The 26,256-nt window shown below is 36.2% G+C and overlaps 1 protein-coding gene across 5 annotated transcripts in view; it reads right to left on the bottom strand.

Moving 5' to 3' along the window:
- The window catches only part of Ankrd17 (ankyrin repeat domain 17), a 142,512-nt gene that overhangs the window by 104,268 nt on the left and 11,988 nt on the right, over positions 1-26,256 (bottom strand). The window contains exon 1 of one of the 5 annotated variants that reach the window (XM_038319088.1): positions 16,644-16,733. The exons of the other annotated variants lie outside the window; for them this stretch is intronic. Within the exon in view, the coding sequence (XP_038175016.1) occupies positions 16,644-16,697 (54 nt within the window). The 5' untranslated portion in view covers positions 16,698-16,733. Of the gene's footprint in view, positions 1-16,643; positions 16,734-26,256 lie in introns of those variants that run through there. 5 annotated transcript variants of the gene reach the window in all.

Below are 26,256 nucleotides of genomic sequence, written 5' to 3'. Positions count from 1 at the left end.
TGAGACACTAGGCCAATCAATTGATAATTAATGTAGACCTCTGTGTGATTTTTTGGGACTTAAGGACTGTGAAGACCAGGTTGGACAGAAAAACTCAGGAAATGATGCCTAACATGTGGACAACGGCATCCACATAAAATCAGAGAGAGCTTGGGAAGTAATTCTAGAAATAAAATAAGAGTTAAGCATGGCTTATTAATAGCAGCACTTTCTTGAGTGGGCTTTGCTTGCTAGAGGAAAGCATTCTCAATTAAGAGAGACTTCCTAACTATGCTTTAGCTGCAAAACTTTGCAGCTTTTTAAAGAGGTCCTGCCACAAAACACTTAAATGGTGTTGATGAAAAGCTGATTGCACACTTTTTGGTGGTGGCAGGGACCTTGAAACACCATAGAGTTGAGCGATAAACATGGCTAATCCTAATAATCCTAGCCATATCTCTTAGCAAACTAAAGACTCACGTGGTCAGAAAAAGATATACAGTAAAGACAGATTTAAAGACAACCTCTAAAAGGTTTGCAGTGTGCTTAAAATGTAGGCTTGTGAGAGAAAAAGATAAAAGTCCTTAAAAAAGAAAGAGTAAAGGTGTGGTGGCTGTACACACTTTTAATCCCAACACTTGGGAGACAGGCGGAAGGCTCTCTGTGAGTTCAAGGTATGGTGGTACACACCTTTAATACCAGCACTTGGGTAGCAGAAGCAGGCAGATCCCTGTGGGTTCAAGGACAACCTGGTCAACTTAGTTAAATCCAGGACAGCTAAAAATACACAAAAAACTCTGTCTCAAAAAGCCAAAAATTTAAAGTAAAAATAAAAGAAATAGAATTTAAAATAAAAGCATGTAAAGATGGAAAATACAGAGAGTCTGGATATTCTATAATGTTGTCTTTGAATTGCTTGACAGCTGAGGAAGGAGCAAGAGCTGCTAAAAGACATTAGAATAGAAATGCTGTTGGTTAATAAAACATTTTGTAAATGTCTTGAAGTCAAAAGATATGTTACTTTGGAGAAGAGGCTTGCTTTTGTTTCCACAGGAAATGAGAGGCTATGGATTAATTCTGGGTTAAGAAAAATCAGGTTTGACCAAGGAAGGCCCCTGAGAAATCTCTGATCGAAGCATACAGCCCAGGTGTCTGAGTTCAACATCCAGAACAGATTCAAGACCGCTGCCTGAGATGATCAAGCCTCACAGGATACTCCAGTCACAACTTGATCATAATTATACATTTTCTTTAGGTCCCCATAAGATTATCAGTGCCCCCAATCAGCAGGAAGTAGCCTGGAAAACTGCACTCACATTCCCAAAAAAAGGGACTATGAATATTTTCCTTTGTTTAGAATGTTGATTACAAGTTGTTATGGATAATGATCGGGAAAAAAGCTAAGCAAAGGATATTAGATTCAGAGTTCTTGTCTTTAAAAAAAAGGGGAGGGGGAAGTGCTGTGTGAGAATGGTTTGTAACCCTGTCAATAGTATTTTAATAAAACACTGATTAGCCAGTAGCAAGGTAGGAAGTAGAGGCAGGGCTACAAGAACAGGGGAATTATGGGAATACTCTGCAGTCAAGACCCAGCCTCAGAGGAAGCAAGATGTGACTGCCTCCCTGAAAAAGGTACCAAGCCACGTGGCTAACACAGACAGAAATTATGGGCTAATACAAGTTATAAGAGTTAATAAAAAGCCTGAGAAACTACGCCAACCAGTTTATAATTAATGTAGACCTCTGTGTGATTCTTTGGGTCTTAACAACTGTGGGACAGACAGGAGAGAAACCTCAGTCAACACATGTTCAGTCCCCAGAACCCACACAGCACCTCACAGCAGTCTGAAACCCCAGTTCCTGGAGATTCAATGCCCTCTTCTGGTCTCTGTGAACACTACACTTACATACAGGAGGCAAAATATCACACACATTAAATAAAAAAAAATCAAAAGAAGCAACTAATATTAAAAGCAGTAACAAATGGAGATTTTGAATGAGACTGTTTCATAAAACCTGACACTAATTCTTAACATCTTTATAAAACAGGCATTTAAATAGTTCTTTTGGGTTCTATTTTAAATAATGAATATTTAAATAATGAATATGGGGGCTTCCGTGTTCAGTACTTTCCTCAAAAACCACTTCACATGACTAAAATATTAATAGCTTTCTATAACTAAATGGTCTTTGATATTCATTGGCCATTTTTTGGCATAACTTAATGAAAGGCTTTCAGATTAGTAAGTAACATAAGCCCTGAAAATTTTAACTGGGGGAAAGGGGCTGCAGTGTGCTATAACCTAAGCTCTCTCTACGTAGCTTCGGCTGGCCTGGAACTCTCTCCCTATATAAATACCAAGCTGGCTTCCGCCTTTCACTGCTTCCAAGTGCTGGGGTTATAGGTATGAGCCACCATGTTTGGCTTTGGGAAGTGTACTATATTTTGCAATGTATCAGTAACTCAAGTTTGTTTTTCTTTACTTTGAAAAAGTGTGTGTATATGAAAGCAGGCCATACATAGTACATATGTAGTTTAAATGAAAACTACTTTTGTAGCGTTGGTTCCTTTCTTCCACCTTTGTCAGTTCCAGATATCAAACTCATGTCTCCAAGCTGAGTGTCTTTACCTGCTGAACCAACCTGTAGTAATTCTTAAATAGTATTTATTATATACAGTAATTCTAAATTTAAAATATTTTTCCTACACTAGGAAGATGTTATTAAAATCATGAAAATTCATACTTAAAAAATTCATTAATCCAAGTGGTGGTGCTATGGTTTCTCCAGTGAAGTCAGTATGTTACACTGACAAACAAATAGCAGCAGGTACAAAATTTGAGTCCCTGAGTGTTTACATCAAAGTTCTGCCTTCATCCTAAAAAAAGGCCTATTTTTTTCAATTGTCCTAAGCAAATGTAGTATCAGAATAGCTCAAAATACAAAAGATTAATAATGATCACTTGCATATCAAAAGAATCCTCTAAGGTGACATAAATATAATCTTCAGTTTAAAATGAACATGGGTATTAACAAAGAAATACTTCCGGTTGTTGGGGCAGCTTATTATCATACTGATTTCTATTTCCACCAGACTAACTCATATTTCAGCATCACACATAAAATGCAATTAACATTAAATACCACGATTTATTTCTTACATGCAAAATACATGAAAACATAAACACATTCAATTTAAAGAGATTTACAGCATTTTTCATTTACCCAATGTTTTGTTTGTCTATAGCTATTCAAAAACAAATACATACTAAGTTCTACCCTTTAAACAATTTCCTGCCAACTACACTAAGCTAACTCTGAAAAAAAATAGACATCTTAGGTGGGCATAGCTCTCAGCTACTCGAAGTCCCGTGGTAGAAAATAGAAAAGCAACTTATTATGTTATCAGAGCACAGCTTGAATACTGTTTACATTACAAAATTCAAGACACTAAGATTTGGGTATAGAGACAGAAAACGTGAGCTGAATAAAACATAAGTACAAAGTCTTACAGAAACACAACTGTAAGTTAATTACAAAATGCATTTAAAAAAACAAAAAGGGAGTTTGAACAGAGTTATCCTGCATAGATGAACAATGCTACTCCCAGAAGACAAAGGTTATTAAACTACAATCTTAGAGTCAAGCATGAGATACCTCCCTGCACATTATTGGCCAGAGACTCCAGCTGTCCCCAAAACAACAAAGGCTAACTGGCCTTGGTCGTGTCCCCCCCCCCCCTGTGTGTGTGTGTGTGTGTGTGTGTGTGTGTACTACATGTACAGAAACAGAGACAGAATGGGGGAGCAGAAGATTCCAGAAAGGCAACCCTTATCCCTTCACAAACCTCACTGTACTTTTGTATATAACTGAAAACTGTCCAACTTGTTGATTACATTATAGAAATCACCATTATGTCTACCAGCACTCAGTGTACCCCCTTTCAAAATACCAATTTTAGGGACTTTTTCCAGACTCTTTATAATTGCAGTTTCCTGTTCCTGAATTCACTATAATCATCTCACCATTCAAGTACTAATTTAATCTGCTGTTAAGTCCCTATGAACAACTGCTCCCTTTTGTTCAGTACGCTCAAGCATTAGGTCTACAGCAGTTCACTGAACAGTAAATTATACTGATACTATCAATATATTAGTTGGTATTCACTTATCTACCTGTATATTGTCCGTCTTGCCAAACAAAAGAGAAATTTCATGAAAGCAGGATTTCATCTTACTTCTTGCTGTTTGTTGTTCAAGCAAAAAACAATACAGGAAACCTAGAAGGCAGTTTGTTGAACATGCATAACCTCACTGAAGACACAACTTTGACAAGGCATTTAGTTGGAGATTCTAACACATTCCTGGTCTCCCATATATATATTTAACCCCGTTAAAGTTTCTAAGAACAGATGCACAGCTTCTTCGTGTAGTGTTCTAGTGTTGGAAAAATAAATTTCCTTCAATAAAAGAAAATAGTAAATATCAACTGTTCATGTTAACAGTGATTTGTTTGTATTATTATTAGGCAAATAATTCAAGAGAATTGTTTTACAGGGATGTTTGAAAAGGAAATACCAAAGACTTTTAATCTCTATCTGCACTGGTTAGGGAACAAATTGTATACCAATTACAAAACAAAGTAAGAAAAACCTTGCCTAAATTCTCTTAATACTGAAAATACTTACTGTGACAGACTACAGAATATTATTTCTGAAATTATTTTGCAAGGCACGCCCTTTTCTACTTTTAATTTCTATTTCTAAAAATTTTTAAAAGAAGCATTTTAATTCTTTTTCTGGGGTTTGGGGAAAAATAGCTTTAAATCATCTTTGTCAGTAAGTCTCACAAAAGCAAAGGTAAGCAATGCTGGAATTGGCTTTCTTCTTTCTCTACTTTTTAAATTGCTACTATCTGGACCATCATACCCTCAGGAGATTCAAATTAATCATTCTGGGACATGACTTGAACAGATGAACAGTGATAGTAATGTAAGGTCAAGATTAAAATTCAATGGACAAATAAAGGGCAATAATTAAACTATGAAGTTTATTATATGAACATTAAAATAGTATCCTGAATGAAAAACATTTAGACATTGTCACAGACGTTTTTTAAAAGAAAACAAATGTCCACCAAAAGATACACAGGTGCAAAGTTCCATATCCCACTTGTAAAAAGTGTAACTTAAAACCATCATGAGATATACCTTATACCTGTCACTATAACAATCATTCAAACAACTAAGGCAAAATAATGCATGATTTCAGGCTGGGAGGCAGAAACACTGTGAATCTAAGTTCAGTAAGGAATATATAAGTAAAACGGTATATCAAAACTGATGTGGGAGTCCCCTCTGTGTGATGTGATTAGCATTAATGAATAAAAAAACTGCCTTGACCTGTGATGTAGGTGGGTCTTCTATCTATCTGTTGTTTCATTGGTTAATTAATAAAGAAAACTGCTTGGCCTGATAGGTCAGAACATAGGTGGGTGGAGTAGACAGAACAGAATGCTGGGAAGAAGGGAAGTGAGCCAGACGCCATGGAGCCAGCCACCAAGTCAGACATGCTGAATCTTTCCCGGTAAGACACCAACTCGTGGTGCTACACAGATTATTAGAAATGGGTTAATCAAGATGTGAGAATTAGCCAATAAGAGGCTAGAGCTAATGGGCCAAGCAGTGTTTAAAAGAATACAGTTTCCGTGTAATTATTTTGAGTGAAGCTAGCCCTGCAGGAGCCGGGCAGCGGAACACAGCCCGCTGCTCATACTACAGACTGGCAGCCAGGCGGCCGGAGCCCTGGTGGGAGGAAAAACAGGCCTGCCCGCAGCTCCTTCTACAGACCTGTTGATAGGGCAGAACTTAGGTAGGTGGGTAAGACACAACTGAATTCTGGGAGGAAGAAAGCAGAGTCAGAGAGACTCCATGGATCTGCTGGAGACAGACGCTGGGAATTTTACCCAGTAAGCCACTACCACATGGTGATACAGAGATTAATAGAAATGGGTTAAATTAAGATGTAAGACTTAGCCAATAAGAAGCTAGAGCTTATGGGCCAGTGATTTAATTAATACAGTTTCTGTGTGGTTATTTTGGGGTTAAGCTAGCCGGGCGCTTCCTCTAACAAAACAAAAATTAAGATCAATGTCAACAGTTTGTGAGCAAGTATAGGATACAGAATACGGATATGATGCTATTAGAAATGTAAATTAAAACCATTATTATAAACAGTAATGAAGTGCTGTGGGACAATGGTCTGAACCCTGTCAATTTTATTTTACTAAAATGCTGACTGGCCAGTAGCCAGGCAGGGCAACCAGGAAGGAAGTAGAGGTGGGGCAATGAAAACAGAAGAATTCTGAAAAGAGGAAAAGACTCAGTCTGCAGTCATTACCAAGAAGGAGAGGATGCAAGATGTTACTGCCTCACAGAAAAAGGTACCAAGCCACGTGGCTAACACACAGACAAGAACAATTAATTAAAGTAAGATGTAAGAATTAAATAAGGAGAAGCCTGAGCTACTAGGCCAACCAGCATTTTATTAAAATACAACTGACAGGGTACAGACCATTGTCCGACAGTACTGAAGTTTATCAAAATACTAAAAGCAGAATTACCATGATTTACCAATTCCACTCGAGAGAACTAAATCTATATTTTCTGTATTTGAAAGAGATTGTACTCCTCTGCAAACTAAACATCCATAGGTAGAAGAATGGATAAAGAAAATGTAGCATATACTCTCTGTTTTTAAAAACACAGATATGTATCATGAGAAAACAAGGAAAGAACAGGAAAGTATTAAGCACCGATAAACAATCACTATATGATCTTACATGTAGAATTTACAAATTCTTATATGAGGATAACAGAAACTTTGAGAAAAAGCAACATTTCAGTTAGCAGCTGAGTTTTCAACACAGATCATGACTAATACAGATGCTGTACACACGGAAAGTGCTGAGAGTCGACTTCAATGTTCTAACCAAAAATGGTATGTGAAGCAATGCGTGTATCCATTACTTTAATTTTAAATTGATACTTTAAAGCTTTTTGCTCTAAAATATAAATATACACTTTATTTGTGCATTAATTTGGGGGGATGTAGGGTTCAAGACAGGGTTTCTTTGTGTAACAGCCCTGACTGACCTCAAACTCACAGAGATCTCTGCTTCCCAAGCGCTGGGATTAGAGGCATGTGCCATCACAACTCAGCACCAATTAAAATTTAATGCATAAAGTAATATAGTAAAAGGTATAAAATAAATGAGAAATGGACCAAACAGGAAACAAACTATTGTAATTACATAAAATGGATTTAAACAAACAACCCAACAGACAAGCCATTTACCTAAAAGAAACATACAAAAACATTAAAAAAGAAAAAACCTGAATAAAAGAAACATATCTATTGTGTTCTTATACAAAGAAAGAACAATTAGAAAATAATCATCATTCAGCTAGTGGAATGGCTTAGCAGATGACACCTGCCTCCAAACCTGAAGATCTGAGTCACTACACAATGGTGTACAAAACCAATCCCTGCACATTGTTCTCTGGCCTCTACATGTGCACAGTGCTACATTTGAGCTAACACACAACACATATGTACACATAACACACATAAAATAAACATACAAATGTAGACATTTTCTAAAGAATTAGAATCCACAATATTAAATACATAAGATACTTTTATTTAACAATTTAAACAAACTATTTGCAAAGTGTTAAAAATGAAGACTCCACATGCATGTCAAGAGAAGCTGAAGAAAATGCAGTAAGTGGGAATACTGTGTCCATGGTAAGGGCCAAACACACCACAAAAGCACCAGTTTACAACCTCAGCTCTGGACGTTCTAAATGTATTATGAGGCCAAAATTAATGTTAGAAGATGGACTCACTTAGCAGCCTTCTTGCACAGTGTACACAAAGCATTGTGGCAGACTCCAAGAACTATACAAAACCTGGCATGTAATTCTGGATGGACAGACATACACACGAAACTACCTTTGAAATATTAAAGTAGTTGTCTGCCTATTTCATCATGCAGATCATGTACTAATACAAAAGTAATGGTCCATAAATTTGCTGGATACTACAAATGAAAACTATTCCACAAATCTATAGCAGCTAGCAGTTGGCATATTTTCTATTATAAGCACACAGACAAGTTGGCAAAGAAACAAAGTCAGTTACTTTTGCAAAAACAATTACTTCTTTTCCCCCCATCTATTTATTTAATCCAGGTTTCTCTTGGAAGCCCAGGCTGACCAGACCTCTCCCGGTATATTATCCAATCCTGGAGTTCACAGTACCCCTACCTCAGCAAGGACTGCAGGTGTGGTACCACTATGACCCAGCAATTTTTAAACTTTTAAGCCATGAATATATTCATCATTTATGCCCCGACATTGCTTCAGCATGCATGGGCAGCCCGTTTATGGCGGTTCTCCAATTGTTCCTATCCTGGGTAGCCCTCGATGCTTGTGTTACTGTCATACCCAAGGTCCACAGTCTTCCTTTTTGCTGTCTAGCTGCCTGCTTGATGGTGAAGACTGGAAACGCTCAGTTAGGTCCTCTGGAAACGTGAGTAGAAAGAGGGCCAGCTGGTCAACTTAAGGGCTACCACAAGAAGAGGAAGAGACCTGGTCATTCATTCTCATCAACTCAGACCATGAAACCCAATATGGACCCAGAATCATGAGTATATTACTCTTTTAAAAAATTCTATATTACACATTTGAAAGCATTTCTGCTGAATGTATATGTTATCAAAAGAAAAACCTGCAGATGTGAACAGAACAAAAGTCATTGTTTTAAATATGGAATGACATTTTTTAAACTTTTTTATTCAGATTTAGTTGTTAGACATTCTCTCAAAATGAATCAAACAAGAATGTCATTTCAAGAAAGACTATTCTGTTAATTATTAAATTTAGACTTTGAGGCAAATTTATATTCTGAAAAGATACTGTAACATATCAATTTTTAGAGAATAGGGATAACTATACAATATGATTCTTTAAATTTAAACTACATTTATATGTTAGCTTATACATCTGGTAAGTATGTGCACACATAAATATGTGCAGAGCATACATGTGAAGAGATCAGAAGACAACTGGTGGAAGTTGATTCTTTCCTTCTGTCCATCAAGCAGGTCCCAAGGATCAAATTCAGATTGTAAGGTCTGGTAGCCATTTCCGTTTACAGGCTGGGACCTCACTGTTTTTAATTGTAGAATTTAAACAAACAACACCAACAAAACCCCATAGTATCCTCTACATGGACTAGTATGTTATAAAATAATGAGTGATTTAGACATATTTAAAGTACACCAGTATAAGATATCTCACAAAATACAATTTCTCAAATTCCATGTCAAAGAAACTACTATTTGCGGGCTGGGGAGATGGCACAACAGTTATCGGTGCTTGTTGCCAAGCCTAACAACCTGACTTTGATCCCTAGAACCCAAACAGTGGGGAGAACAGACTCGTGTAAGTTGTCCTATTAGTCTCCACTCACAGATTCGAGGGACCAAACACATACATGTAAACACAAACACTGCAAAACAAATTTATTAAGAATACCCACAGCTAGCCGGGCGGTGGTGGCGCACGCCTTTAATCCCAGCACTAGGGAGGCAGAGGCAGGCGGATCTCTGAGTTCGAGGCCAGCCTGGTCTACAAGAGCTAGTTCCAGGACAGGCTCTAGAAACTACAGGGAAACCCTGTCTCGAAAAAAAAAAAAAAAAAAAAAAAAAAGAATACCCACAGCTACACAGTGGTGGCACATACCTTTAAGCCCAGCACTAGAGGAGGTAGAGGCAGAGGCAGAGGCAGAGGCAGAGGCAGAGGCAGAGGCAGAGGCAGAGAGGCAGAGAGGCAGAGGCAGAGAGGCAGAGGCAGAGGCAGGCAGCTCTCCCTGAGTTCAAGGACAGCCTAGTCTACAAGAGCTAGTTCCAGGACAGCTAGGACTTTTATACAGAGAAACTATGCCTAAAAAAACAAACAAACAACAACAAAAAAGAATACCCACAATGATCAGCTATCAGCATGCTTCCCAAACTGTATCACTGTGCATTTAATTTCTTCTGAGACTTCACCTAAACAATATATTAAACAATGACTATACAAGCACATGACAGTTTAATTATTTTCTATTAAGGAAAACTGCAAAGTTCTCTACAGAAATATAAAGCTCCAGCACTATTCTCTGTACTTCTTTTTTTAATTATTTATTTTTATTTTATGTATGTTGGTATTTTGCCTGCATATATATTTGTGTAAGGGTATTCAATCCCCTGGAACTGGAGCTACAGACAGTTTTGAACTGCCATGTGGGTGCTGGGACTTGAACTCGGGTCCTCTGGAAGAGCAGCCAGTGCTCTTGACCACTGAGCCATCTCTCCAACCCCCATGTACTTCTTTTAAAACATAGCTGATTTTGAAATATATGTATGTTAAGAATAGATAGTATTTACATGAGTATAAAAATGTTAAAGTTTTCTAAATTTTATTTTCTAATAATACAAACATTGATAATCTTTAGTACAAATACTGATAGATACTAACTCTCAATCAAAAACTCTTTCAAGCCCTTAGTTTTTATGAAGTTTGAATGCTAAGACTATAAAGATTATTTGAATAATTTCTTAGATTCAACTTTCCATCTGTCAAACAAAGGATGATAGCATAAACATGGTCCATGGTCACTACTTTAAAAAAAAAATCTAGCAATGAAGAGTCAACTATAGTCAGGTGGTGGTGGTGCATGACTTTAATCCCAGCACTGAGGAGGCGGATCTCTGTGAATTCGAGGCCAGCCTGGTCTACAAGAGCTAGTTCCAGGACAGGCTCTAAAACTACAGCAAAACCTTGTCTCAAAAAACCAAAAAGAGTCAACTATGTGCTAACTACTATGATCAATGTTTATACATTATTATATATTATCATTATATATTATGATAATATATATATTATCATTATTCCTTTTATGGAGTAGGTCCCTATTTCCTCACAGAATCATTTAGATTCACTAGAGGAATAGAAGGAATAAACATGAAGTACTTGGCATATTGATAATCTAAATATTCAATAGCTAATATGGTTCATCATAAAACTCATGTAGACAAACTACTTACAAGCCCCACAATTACTGAAAGCCTAGCGTCACCCAAAAGCCAATTATTAATAGTCAATATTAATCCAATCACTCATAAAACCAAAAGTCATCATATCACAGGCTTTCACACTGAAACCAATAATAAAGCAGAACTCTGATGCTCATCAACTTAGCAATAATCAAGTTGATTTCATATCAGAATGAGCTTCTCAATGAATCTCCTGACAATTCAGAACGAGGAAAATTTCAAAGTTGTTGCATGCATGTAGATACTGCACCATGCAGACTCTTCTAAGTCATGCTCCACACAATGTACTGACCACTGGATTACAATGGATCAATGTGCGATTAGCTCACTGTAAAGCCTCACTTGAAGTGTCTCTAAAACATTAAAAGGATATCTACTATAAACTTATCCTATAGAGATTTATTATTCTCCCAAAGTTGGTAGGAGAGTATGCTACAACCTCTGCCCACCATTCTGAGACAAACTAGATTAAAACAATCACCTCTACTACAAAAATGGCCAAAAGAGCATGTGTGTGTAGTATGTGTAAACATGTATGTGTATTATATATACGCACAAACATGGTTTAAAATGAAAGGGATAAATAAAAGCAGTATAGGATATTTTGACAGTACCACACTCAAAAACATACATGCACACACATACATAAAAAGGCAACCTATTAAAACATTATAAGGCACCCAGGATGATTACAAGTGAAACCCTGTCTCCTACCAAGAACTCGGATTAATAAAAAGAATTAAGAATATATTAAACATGTATCTAAAAATACTTCTGAAAATAAACCTCAACTTGTTTAGACAGAAACAATGAAGAAAAAATGTTAGTAAACAAATTGGAATCCATATAGGGTCTCAATTTTAAACTGTTTAAAGTATAAATGGCAAACATTTCTTCCTCTGTACTCTTTAAATTTTAACCTCCTGAGATAAGCTGGGCTAACTACTGAATTTCAAGTATCTATCCACCCACACTGCTTGTACTTAAACCAAAAAACCAGAAGTGAGTAAACAGATGATATTTACTCATCCAACATGTCTCTAAAACCTTCTATTGAATTTAGTTATCAACTAAAACAATTTACATAATTCGTTAAACTTATTTCCAGCAGAACAACTTACACTTGTTGCCTAAGAGTTATTTGGTTCAGTCCTTCCCAGTAGAACCTGCCACTATGGTCACACAAAATTTAACTGTACACCATGAAATTTACTGGCATAGTACGTAAGTGATTTATATTACATTTGATAGTCTGTTTTATAATATAAAAAGATAAAGAGCCAGTACCTGTAAAAATAGGCTGCTTATGTGGGAGATTCAGAACTACCAAAAACAATGGTGAGTAGCAAGCAGGCTTTCTCTATGTTAACCATAAGTGGAATGGTTTACCATTTGCCATCTCTTGACAAATGAGACACAGTAACTGCTCTCTGGGTTTTTCAATCTTAGTTTTAAAACAAACAAAACCACAGGATGTCTAAGTAAGATTACACAGAAAGAAGTGGTTATATGATAAATCTGCTTACTTACCTTTAATATTATTATTATTATTTAATTTATTATTTCAATTTCAACTTAAGAGTGCAGTCAAATGTTCAATCATGGACATTTGCCTTTATACCTTACAGAGATATTATGACCTGTAATATCATGCATAAATCTATACTCCTAGTTTTAGTTGACAAAGAAATAAAAGACTGAGCATAAGAATTATGTTCATTACTACAACCGTTCCTATTTTTATAAATTGTTTTCAAAAGAAAAAAATAAAAACCAAAAATACACCTTAAAAAGGATTTGAAAATTTAATTAAAATTAAAAAGTAAATGATTTCCTGTATTTCATGTTATCGTATCCAAAACCTCTATATATACCTCAGGTTTCCACTCACACTGCTCTTAATCACTCAAATGAGGCTGTTCCATGCCTCCCACAAAACTGAGAAGGCTTTTCTTTCTCTGGGTCCTCTGACAACTACTGAGATTGGCTACTACATAATGACTGGCAGGAAAACCGTTAACATTCTAAAATTAAAACCATGTCTATATGAAACAGCAAATATTACATTAAAAGAAATATTTACGTGGGAGCAGGGAAGTAGATATCTTAACTAAGGGAGCCATTTTAGGGTTGACAAGAGTCTTGACTCTAGAGGGGTTCCCAGATGTCCAGGGAGATGTCCCCAGCTAGTTCCTTGGGCAGCTGAGGAAAGGGTGCCTGAACTGGCCTTATCCTATAGCCACACTGATGAGTATTTTACATATCACCACAGAACCTTTATCTGGCGATGGATGGAGATAGAGACAGAGACCCACACTGGAGCACTGGACTGAGCTCTCAAGGTCCAAATGAGGAGCAGAAGGAGGGAGAACATGAGCAAGGAAGTCAGGACCACGAGGGGTGCATCCACCCTGAGACGGTGGGACTGATCTAATGGGAGCTCACCAAGGCCAGTTGGACTGGGACTGATGGAGCATGTGATCAAACCAGACTCTCTGAAAGCGGCTGATGGTGGAGGCTGACTGAGAAGCCAAGGACAATGGCACTGGGTTTTGTTTCTACTGCATGGACGGGCTATGAGGGAGCCTAGTCTGTTTGGATGTTCACCTTCCTGGACCTGGGGGGGGGGGGGGGGGAGGAACTTGGACTTCCCATAGGGTAGGGAACCCTGACTGCTCTTTGGCCTGGAGAGGGAGGGAGGAGGGGAGGGAAGTAGAAGGAGGGGGAATTTTTAATAAAAAAAGAAACAGTAATAAAAAAAGAAATATTTATACACGAAATGAAGGCCCTATTCCTATCAAGTGTGATTTTCTAATTTTCTGAGTATTATTAATTCCTTTTACACAAGTGTAGCAGAAGGAACAGAAGCATTTGGCTATTTTAGTTTGAAAGGAAAATGTGTTAACAAAATTGCCACTCAATAAACTGGACAGCTGAAAAGCAATAATAAAAATAATCAGGGGCTGGAGGGATGGCTCAGAGGCTAAGAACACTGACTGCTCTTCCAGAGGTCCTGAGTTCAATTCCCAGCAACCACATGGTGGCTCACAACCATCTGTAATGGAATCTGGTGACCTCTTCTGGTGTGTGTATACATAATTAATAAAGAAATCTTTAAAAAATTATAATCGACCTTCTAATTTTGATATAAATATCAGAAATTTATTTATCTGAGATTTTAAAGACTTAAAGGTTCAACTATACTTTATGTATGTGTGTATAAATACATATTCTTGTGATTCTAGTTAAAGTGTTTAAGTTGTTAAAGTGTGGTTTACTAGTAAACCACAGGAAATTTTAAAAATTAAAATAAAAAAATAAATCACAGTACTGTAAGTCTGTATTTCCTTGTTTTAAATGATTATTTTTTTTATTAAGATTTAATAAGAGAACCTTTAAAAGGTGTATGATTCAAAGGGTCAAATTACAAACCAGACAAAAAGGAGCAGATGTTTAACAACACACCTCAGCCAGCATAAAGTCCCGTTCCTAGGATAGACACTGTGAACGGATGCCCTTCATTATCCGTCATCAGCATTTCTAATACGTAAGCACTTAACCAAGCTAAAGAATAGTTTTCTGGAAAGTTCGTTATATAAGATATGTCTACTTACAATACGAGGCACTTTTGAAAATGTGCATTTCAAAGTCAGAAAATAGATTCTTTGCACCTTTACTCTGGCACCGAACCATTCCAATTGCTTTCACTTTTGGAAAGTAATACTCTACTTGCAAATTTTCCACATCTATTCTGCCAACTTAATTAACTGTATTATTTTAAACAGAAAACTACTCTCAATCAAGTTTAGTGCAACAGGTATTAAAATAAACAAATCAAAATAAGTGGAAAATTAGGACAAACAAAATTGCAGTAACTAATACCCGGTAATAATGAATATATCAGACAATACACCATTTAAATCTGGTGATTTTAATGAAAATAATGATAAGCAACTGTTAAGACAGATATAAAGAATCTGTACTTGAATATAAAACCATGCTCAAAGAGGTTTTATCATCAGAAAATGAAGACATCTAAAACCTTTTATAATCCTAAATTTAAATGTCCTAAGAAAACTGTAAAATAGGTTTGAAACTCCATGATTCACACTTGCATATAATCCAAGCAAATATTTTAAAAAACAAATTAAAAAGCACTACCACAGCTTTAGAATCTAATTAGGTATGTTTAAACTGTACTGCCAACAAAGTCATGTGACAGCTTGTCATTATAGAAGTCTCTTAGTGAATGTATATATCACTGTTTCCAAGTAAATAATTTCACAGCATTTTAAGAAAAACTCACTAACAGTGTCAAAGCTGGGGGGTGGGGGAAGCAAAAAGTGGAAATTAAGCACACAATTCAACTCAACACAATAACGTATAGGAAGGGAGGCATGTTGGGCAGGTTTCTGCAAGGAGGTAGATAATACAATGGAATCAGTTTTCATTCTGCAGAACCCTGAGCCTTGCTGCAATGTCAGCTCCAGGCACAGGCTGAGAGACTCCAGAAAACGCTCATTGATCATGCAGCACTTTATAATGCGCATAGGCTTTTTCCCCTCTTGGCCCCGCCTAGCTTCCCTTTGCAGCAACTCCCAAGCCCTCTCCCCACAATGAAACCTCTCTTGAAGACAGCGGAATGGTCACAATTACCCTCACTCTACCACAAAGCCTCCATACCCAACAGCCAGGCTTTTAGTCCTTCTCTTAAAGGCGAAAGAGAAACAACACGGTAGCCACCACAGTAAAAGCCCTGCGTCCTCACAGAGGGAGAAATGAGATTTAAGTAAAGACAGATTTTTGGTAGCATGCTACAACCAAGTTTCACTTTGACACCTATTTTCTTGAAATCCTTTCTATTCAAATGGTGTCATTTAAAACTGATACAATCAGAAAAAAAGTGTAATTTAAAATACTCATGATTAAAATCACGGGAGATTTTTGTCAATAGCGTTTTAGCATCAGAACTCAAATTTTGGGGTTTTTAAAATTAAATTCCTATTTTACAATAAAGTCATATGAAAAAAAAATCAAGGATCAGAGTGTACCACTAAATTAAGCAATTAGATTCTCACGCTAAAATAAGCGGCAGTTTTTACAATTAATTGCAAGCACAGCTCTGGGCTTAGATATGTAAATGAATTCTCAGACAGATGATACTAAACCTACTTCAAGCTGCTTTGCAGACCCCACCTTCTAATGAGTTAATCTAAAGGTCACCAGCAGCACAAGGCTTTTAATCAGGTCCGAAGCCTATCTCCTTTTTTTCCTATCAAATATATCTACAATTTATAACACAAGGGTTTAAACAAAATAATGATAGAGTTTAACAATCATGTGAACCAGACTAACACATTCTTACAGGAAATAAGGTCTGTCTGTGTCTTGCTTTTATGCTCTGCCTCTCTGCTCTCTCCTCTAATCTATTCATCTGTAAAATTCTAGCAGATAAGATTTCTTTGTTCAAACTGCAACTTCCATTTACAGAGCTGACCCTACCTCAAGAATGTCTTCTAGCACATATGCTTCCGTCTCAGCCGCTGTCTCCACCATGTTTTATCGGTCTGCCGTGTTTCTCACTGCACTATGATTAGATCATTGCCAGCAGGAGCACTCCTGTGCCAGCAAGGGAACAGGAAATGGAATGTTCTATTACAAGCCTAAAGCAGCTTAGCTGCTCACCAGCCAGGCATCTACCAAAGGAGCAGGGGTGACTCACTGCGCACTCTTTAAAGACACAGAGGCTCTATTTCAAAGCAAACTTCTGCCAAGTAATTTCCATAGGTAAAATCTTATTTATCATTACAAATTTTAAAATAATAAAAACCCCAATTTTTCCTAGAGGAATATATTATCTGTGCATGTATTTTTTAAAGCTACTTGACATGTTAGTTTTCTTACTGAACAAAAGAGATTCAAATGGGTTACACAGCAATTTATGCTAAGTCAAGTCTTACATGAGATTAATTGCTGTATTAAAGATGCAGAGGAGGAGGCATGATATCGTCAAGTTAGAAATTTGGAACATCACGCAAATGGATTATATAATATACCTAACTACTGTAGCTGGCCTAAGAGTGTAAGAATTATCTTAATGCAGACTTTTAATATGGTAAACTGCTTTCCTATAAACTCAATTATTTGTAAAACCCCTTCTAAGTACCAAATGAACATCTATTATATATACCACAGTATATTCATTTCCTGGTAATGCCTTTATCTTCATCCATTAACTACAATAGTGTAGTTTTTCCATTAAAATGAACATTGTAAGACATTTGCATATCAGAACATATTTTAGGAGTAGCCAAGATGAGGTTTCTTCATAACAAGCTCATGAGATGAAGTGAGAAGTATATCCTGTATAGTTAGAAATACCTTTACTGTGGCAGGCACCGTATGGTTTTATTTTATGTTTTAAAACAATGTTCTTTAGCCCAGCTATGTGACAGCAATTTAAACAGCACTAATAAGCTTAGTGGGTTTACTATATGTCATTGAAATGTTTTTGTGTATATTAACTCACTTAATTTTCAGTCTTAAAAAGGATGCTATATGATATCTACTTTAAAGTTGTAGAAATCAGAGTAGTATAAAGCTGCTTGTCCAGTTATTCCCAGCTAAACTAATTTTGCTGAGAGACTAAAACTGGTGAGTCTAGACAGCTTGCTGATGTAGGTGTGTCTTCTATCTATCTGATGATTTCATTGGTTAATTAATAAAGTAACTGCCTTGGCCAGCCCTTAGGTGGGTGGAGTAGACAGAACAGGAAGAAGGAAGTGAGGTAGATGGCTCAGTCAGATGCTACGCCTCTCCTAAGTTAGTCAGACCGCCGTGCCTCTCCTCAGAGAGATGCCAGATGCAATGAAGCTCCAGCCCAAGATGGACATACGCTAGAAACTTCCCGGTAAGGCACCATTTCGTGGTGCTACACAGATTATTAGATATGGGTTAATCAAGATGTGAGTAAGAGGCTGAAATAATGGGCCAGGCAGTGTTTAAAAGAATACAATTTGTGTGCTGTTATGTCGGGGCATAAGCTAGCTGGTGGCCGGGAGCCGGGCGGCGGGAAGCCAGCCCGCAGCTCCCCACTACAGCTTGCTCTGGATTTTATTGTCAGAATCACCTACTACAGTCTTTCTCCAGGCAATATTATTTACATTTCATGGACAAGGAAATAATGTCTCTGATTGGGCAGAGTTACGTAACAAAGCCAAAGCCACGTTCAATCTACAACTGTGGGGCTCAGTGAAGTTAATTGCAACCAAGTAATATCATAAATGCTACTGCTTTTAGCCCACACTGTGTCTGCATTTAGGTATGGTAATGTCTACTTGGCAGCATCTCCAAATAATCTCTCCATGACACCTGACACAAAGTGAACCCAGAAAACTCAATTTTACCTCCCACCTTCAAGGTCAACCAGCTTTAAGCTTCAAATACACTTCATGTCCAGGCTGAGAGAACAAACTTTCCCTCAGAACTTCAAGATAAATACGCAAGATGGGTATGACTTCAAGAACTCACAAGTTAGGGCATTCACTCTTTCTTCTCGTAAGTCAAGAAAGGCTTCTCAAATTTATCAGAAAAAAAATAGGTCCCCAAAACTGAAACCAAATACTGACTTTGGGGCTAGCAAGATAGCTCAGTGGGTAAAGGGCTTGGGGCACAAGCCTAACCCTGGAACCCACATAAAGAGGGAAGTAGAGAATCAACTGCGCAAAACTGTCAGTATGAATAGAATACACATTTTAACTGTTCTGTAATATTTTGTTATACATCAAAATAGTGATTTTCCCATTAACTTTCCTTTCTAAGTCACCTTGCTAATACAATGGCTTGATGTTAAAGGAAGCAAAATACTATAAAAAGATACATACATACATACATATATATCTGTCTTAAGATTTCACCGTTTTTAAAAGTGAATCACTATCAACTCAACTTTATTTTATAGAGAAAAAAATCCTTTGTCAGCTGTCCAAAACTGATTTAAATGAGAAGAGATCTTTTTTCTGAAGCTACTTTTTTCTAAAGGCAATGATATTAAAGTATAAGTAATTAACATGCTAAGATACACATAAATAAATACATAATAATTTACAGGACAAACAATTTATTAAAATATTTACTGAAGGAAGACTCAATGTCCAGTGAAGTTTTACATTAAAAAGGAAAAAGCAGCCGGAAGTTTACTAAGCATCAAGGGCCAGAACTATTCTCCTAAACAAGAAAAAAGCAGCTGAGACAGAAACTATAAACAATGCATTATCAAGCTGGAACACTATTTTGCACTGACATGTCCCTAAATCTTGTTTATTTTTGGTGGTGGCAATCAAACCTGGTGAAAATTCAAAAATCACATTTTTCAAACAAAAGGACAATGTAAAGATGCCACCCACAGAAAAACATAAGAAAACACTCACTTTTCAAAATGTATTTATTTATGGGTCTTCCCCTATAGTATAAGGTAGTTTAAAAGAAAAAAAACGAAAACAAAAAAGACCTTCAATTGCACAATAGCCTAGTCAAGCATAAATGAAAGATCTTAAGACTTAAAAAATAATTTAGTGAAAATGTTTCTAAAATATAGCAAGAATTTTGAAAGCTCACTATAAAACATCAGTAAATATCTATGTTTTACCTCAAATCTCTCCTAACCTAGTTATGCCATAAAATGACTGAAGATTCTAAATGTATTTCTAGTTTATCACAGTAATATTCTTTTCTTTACCATTAAGTTTATTTTCTCTTTTTACTAACTACATCCTTTACCTAAAAAGTAAGACATATACATGGGAAACAATACACACACACGACTGCGGATGTAGCTCAGTGATAGAGCACTGACCATACATATGGAATATCCTGAGTTTTATCATCAGCACTACAAAAAACAGATATAATTAAAAACAGAGAAAAGCAAACCTCTTGTCATCCTGAAAGGAGCAACCAATGAGTGTAACAGCCTACATTTTCCATGCACACATTAGTAGAAGACACTATTTTTACACACATGGAAGCATGCAATGCAGTTGTCCCTGTTTCCATGGGTTCTGTACTGATGCATTCTAGCCACTGCGAAAAATGAAAACAAAAATGGGACCTGTACAACTATTTACATAGCATATACATTCACACACACTGTAGTATGTCTAAGTAATCTAGAGTAAGTAAATAGGCAGGAGGTGGGGACAAAGAGAAAAGTTTGATCCAAAAGGAACTGTCTGAGAAACATCAGTTTTGTACACAGAAAGACAAGAATCATCACTTGCTGAATCAGTTAGCTGTTTTATTTTTTTCTAGTTCTGTGTTAAGAAAAAGATACATATAATGGAGTTCATATCTTGCAAAATATCAACAGAATCCACATTTCAGTTGTTCAGGTTAGCATAAAGTCACTTTCATTTTCCTAATGAAGCTGTCTGTAACCTTTCAGAACATATACAGGGAGCTTCTCAGAGGTTATATGACTACAGAAAGCGCTGGAGTGCACTGGACTGTGTGTGGAAACTGTATGCTGAGCACCCTCACTGTTTAAATGAAGTGCTCTACAACATATGCTCCAACTAGCACATGCAAAATCTATTTTTTTAATATTTATTTATTATGTATACAGTATTCTGTCTGTGTGTATGCCTGCAGGCCAGAAGAGGGCACCAGACCCCATTACAGATGGTTGTGAGCCACCATGTGGTTGCTGGGAGTTGAACTCAGGACCTTTGGAAGAGCAGGCAATGCTCTTAACCACTGAGCCATCTCTCCAGCCCCGCAAAATCTAATTTTTGACAATTGCTCTAATTTCCAATAAAAGCAATACTGTAATATTTCATCGGTCTACTACTGATAGGCATTTATACTGCACGTAACAGTTTGCAACACTATAACACTCTTCAGTATAAGATCCATCACCATATCCAGTTAAATTATCTATTTTCAAAGGATAAATGTAGCCTGGCTGGCCTTAAACCTTGTGACTTTCTTTTTAAAGCTCACGGCTAACAGTCTGTCATTCATTATGCATTTACTGAGGACTTACCAGGTGGGAGGGTCTATACTACACCCTGGATACAGAATGGTTTAAAGAAAAGAAAAAAAGGTCTACTTTACAAATTCAAAATCTACATGAACTCCATAAAGATTTCTGGCCAAGTTTACCATCTGTCTAAATCTTCATTTTTTTCCTCACTATAGTCCCTTTCTATTCTTATCAAATTCAATTAATAAATAAAAGATAAAATTCAACTCAGAACAACACAGAAGAGAATGACTACATTTAAAAAGAAAATATTCCAAATTAGATGTGTGCTGTATACAAAATGTGATTTAAGCATCCTTATCCAAGCCAAGTAAAGAGGCAGCTGGTGCCTGCTAGCCCATCTGAAGTAACAGCTATGACTGCTGACACTTATTCGTTACCTCTCCCCATGATAGGTTGGTCACACTATGAATTCATTATTTTTCTAGTATTTATGCAACAGGATCTATGTATATAAAGCTGACAAAGTATTTATTACTTTTAAGTCACACCCACCTTTCATATTTATGAGTACTGTACAAGATTAAAAAACAAGAAGCACAGCAAAAATTACCTATTTAGCTTTATTTTAAAATATTTGGTTGTGAGCCTAGGCTTTAACGGCTGAACTATCCCTCCAGGCTTTAGTTTTATTTTTAAATAAGCTAAATCTAGTGACAGTATTAATTTTATTATAGCTAGCATCGTAATGACAATCTCCTGTCCAAAGCAAGAACTGACAAAAAGAAATTAGATACACACAAATAGATAAGGTGGAGGTGGCCTGGGAATAGACACTTAAATCACAAGAAGAAATCTTAAAAGGCAGAAGTGTGATACACTGGGATGTAAAGACTACCCAGATGTTCAAGGAATCCTACTGCTGTCACTAGCTCTCTTTTTCTGATTCCTGGATGGCCTGGGTTCTCTCAATGTTCATTAGTATGGTGTCAAGATATGTTTCCATTATGCTAATTCTAGTTTAATCTACCTTAACAAACTTTGAATGGTTGACCTGCAAGTAATTATTTCAGTTACCAAGAGTATCCTTTCAGAACTTGTAATTCAATATATTAAGAAGATATTACACTCTACAGCTCATGTAACTGAATATATTAAGAAGATATTACACTCTACAGCTCATGTAACTGAATTGACTTAAAGAAAAACAAAAACAAAAAAGAAGGAAAAGGAAAAACAGGCCTGCTGCTCGAACACTTTAACATAGCCTCTTGGGAGGCAATGCAGTAGAGCTTTGTTAAGTTTGAGGCCAGCTAGGTGTACAGAAGCCAGTTCCAAGTCAGCCAGTGTTACAGGATAAGCTGTCTCAAAAGAACAAAGTTCTAAATATACAACAACAAAGATTTAAAAACAAATACAGAATGAATTCATCACATTGTAACGGCAGCTTTCAACCATGTTTCCTGACACAACTTCACTGCATCCCTTGGTTCTGGATACAACATAAAACTACTACCAACAATGATCAAATGCCTAAGAACTATTGTACATGTTTTGAATTAAAGTGCTTTTACTATACTTACAAAGTTTTCTGAACTCATAAAAACATACCTATAATATGGACAACAAAGACATAATATTTTCCTAACATCATTCTTTAGCATGTATTGAATTAGTGTCTTTTAGGTAATACTGCATTATAATATTTGATCTTTAAAACTGCTGTATGATTTGCCCACAGATGTCATTAAAAAAAAATTAAACATTCTGACTCTGAATTAGAGCAGAACTTTCAAAGATTTCTGAGGTGGCCCTAGACATGTTTGTGCCATTCTGTGTTCTTCATTTATGCAAAGCAGTTTTCCCAGCTCTGGTGACTATAAAAAAAAAAAAAAAATCAATGCACCAGTGAATTCTATAAATTGAGGAAAATGATGTGTGCTGTAATACCAAATATTCAGCCAAGATTCAATCCTGTTTGTAAAAATAAAGAAGCATATCCAACTTAATAATGTTATTATTACTTATAATATTATATTATTACTTACATATTAGTAAGGTGGATATGCTTATTTATTATTAAATAATAGCCTTCATCTTTAATAAATGATAAAATTATGTATACCAAAGGAATCAGTAAATGTTTTATTAGTATACCTATTTTATACACACACACGATGTGAAAACTCTTCAAGGGAAAACAGGTCCTGAGCTGAAAAGTTAAAAACCCTGATTTAGAGAAACTTTGCTAAAAAGTTCATTAGGCCAAATATGAAAAAACTGTGACTAAGAAACTTGTCCCGATCAGGATATACTAAAGAAGGATTCTAAAATAACATTTCACATCATATCCTTTCCAGGAGAAATAATGCTAGGAAAAGAAATGCAAAAACAGGTTATTTCAAAATTAAATCAAACTTCAAGTTAAGCACAGTATTTGTAAACTACTAACATGTCTAGGTTTTAAAGCTCACAGAGAAACCCTGTCTCGAAAAACCAAAAAAAAAAAAAAAATAATAATAGAATGACTGCTTTTCTTACTATCCTTTGATTAAAGTCTTCATAAAAATTTCTGTGGAGGGCTCAGTAGATAAGTGCTTTGGCTTCTTCCAGAGGATCTTGGTTCAATTCCCTATGCCCACATTGTCTTCTGTAAGTCCAGTTCTAAGGGACCTGATGTTCTTTCCTGGACTCCACAGGCACCAGGCACAAAAGTGGTACATAGCCATATATGCAAGCAAAACAGTCATATACATATAAATTAAACCCTTCTGTTATGATACTGAGGTCAGGGAGGCCTTCATTTCATTAAGACAAACCTCGACACTGCTAGTTTTCTTAAGTAAGACTGTTCTTCTGGGCTCCGTGAAATAAAAACTAGGGTTCTCATGTGTAAGACAAAAGCACCGCAACACCAAGTCTGCATTTAGGTCTTGGTATAAAATACAAGAGAGCCAGTCTAAGGTAAACTTCCAGACAGCAAAGCACACTCACAACTTACGGCATATTACTGAGAGAATTCAGGTACTCCTGGAGACAGAAAGCTATGTGGACTGGTAAGGGGTCCTGAACTGTAAAGCAGTTATGTGGAGGCAGACTAAAGTAAAGGCCACAAAGTTAGAGAGGACTATGTGTTAAAGGGTCTGAGGTTAAGAAAACAGCACACATACATACATACATACATACATACATACATGCATGCATGCAATTTTAAAGAAAAGTATCAGGTTCGTATCTTTGTTTTGATATTTGGCTATTTTATCCAAAACCCTAGCCTTACTTGCTAAGCCTATAACAAAGAACTTTTAAGAATATAGTTTGTTAATTTATTAACCACAGAAAGTTAAAGTATGATGAATTATTTTAAAGTTCTAAAAGAAGTTAAAAAACATACTCCACTTAAATTCTAAAGATCTAGTAAATCAAGAATATAAACCTGTCTAAACCAAATAACCAATGTTTTGCTAGACTATACAATTTATTCAAAAATCCATTTTGGGGGGCAATTAGTAGAAAGGCCATGAAAGGATAGGAAGGAGGCGGTAGAACAAAGGAGTTAAGGGGAAGCAGACTTTAAAAAATAGTCTGGTTCCACCTTTTACTCAAACCTTAAGAAAGTGACTTGCACGTCTTGACTTTTTTCAACTATAAAATGGAGTGGTAAGACCTACCATTATGGAATATACATAAAGCAATCAAAACTGTATCAAGCACTTAATAAGCACTAAAATATAATTTGGGTTACTTTTATTTACTAAATATGCAGAGACATGATACTTGTGGATGAAGCAGTCAATGGAATTCTCCCCAAATTCATATAGACGGCTAGATTAAAATATATATATGACTTGAACAGGGCTTGTATTCTGGTTTTCAGTCTAGCAGATCAACATCTAACAAAGAGATAGTACCACTTCAAAATTCTGGATTGACATGAACAATAAAAATGACAGTTAAAAAACAGACCCAACAGGCCAACAGATGCTCAGCAGATGTAAAGGGGCTTTCCATGCAAGTCTGATAACCTAAGGTTGATCCTGGGAACCCACATAAAGATAGAAAAAACAGATTCCACCAAAAAGTCCTGGCCTCTTTACACCTACAAAGACACACACACACACACACACACACACACACACACACACAGTTTTAATAAAACACCCATGTGCCTGGTGTAACATTTTCACCACTAACATTAGATTTTACCATAACACTATAACACATATACAATGACAGAAATGATCCAAAGGGCAAAACATAAAAGGACAAAATTTCCAAACTGGAAAACATGGGAATATTCTACTTCTAATAAAAGGAGTTCACATATATACACACATATACATACACATGTACACACACACACACACACACACACAGTTTTTCACATGGAGACTCTATGATAGTAACTAAAAAGAAAGTTTCAGGGAATTTTTTTAAAACATTCTCATTTATGCAAACCAAACTTTGATTCCACAAATATGCATTTATACATCTGTATGAAAATACAGAAAAAAGCAAAAAATTAATCTTAAAAACACACTTGAGATATAAGATTTGATTATTATTCTCTATCTTGCTCTACTGTTTAAACTTTTAGTCATCATTTACTATGTAATTTAGCAAAAATTTAACATAATGTCCCTTTAAGGTTACAACATAAAACTGAATACTGCCAGCAATTTCATGGTAGTTATTGGTAAAAACTTCTGATAGATTTTCTTTGAAGGCTTTCAGTGCTAATAGTGCTTGCACTTTAGACTCGATATCTAACTTGAGTAGAAAAAAAAACTGAAATACTTTAAAATAAAAAGATTGCAAAACAAACTAAAAGAGACCAGAATGAAAGTTGAAGAGGACTAAAATATTCAGCCTGTCTATTATGAGCTAGCGTATGGAATAGAGGAGGCTGTGTACAGTAGGTCCAAAGACAATCTAGATCAGCAGTTCTCAACCTGCGGGTTGAGCATATTCATAATGGGAGCAAAATTACAGTTATGAAGTAGCAATGAAATAATTTTATGGTTGGGTTACAACAACATGATAAACTATATTAAAAGACTGTAGCATTTGGAAGGTTGAGCACTACTGATCTAAATGACCATGTAAAAGAACACTATAAGTGGCTGCTGCTCT

The sequence above is a fragment of the Arvicola amphibius genome, chromosome 1, assembly GCF_903992535.2.
Source record: "Arvicola amphibius chromosome 1, mArvAmp1.2, whole genome shotgun sequence".
Lineage (NCBI taxonomy): Eukaryota > Metazoa > Chordata > Mammalia > Rodentia > Cricetidae > Arvicola > Arvicola amphibius.
This window is presented reverse-complemented; position numbering and strand designations above follow the sequence as displayed.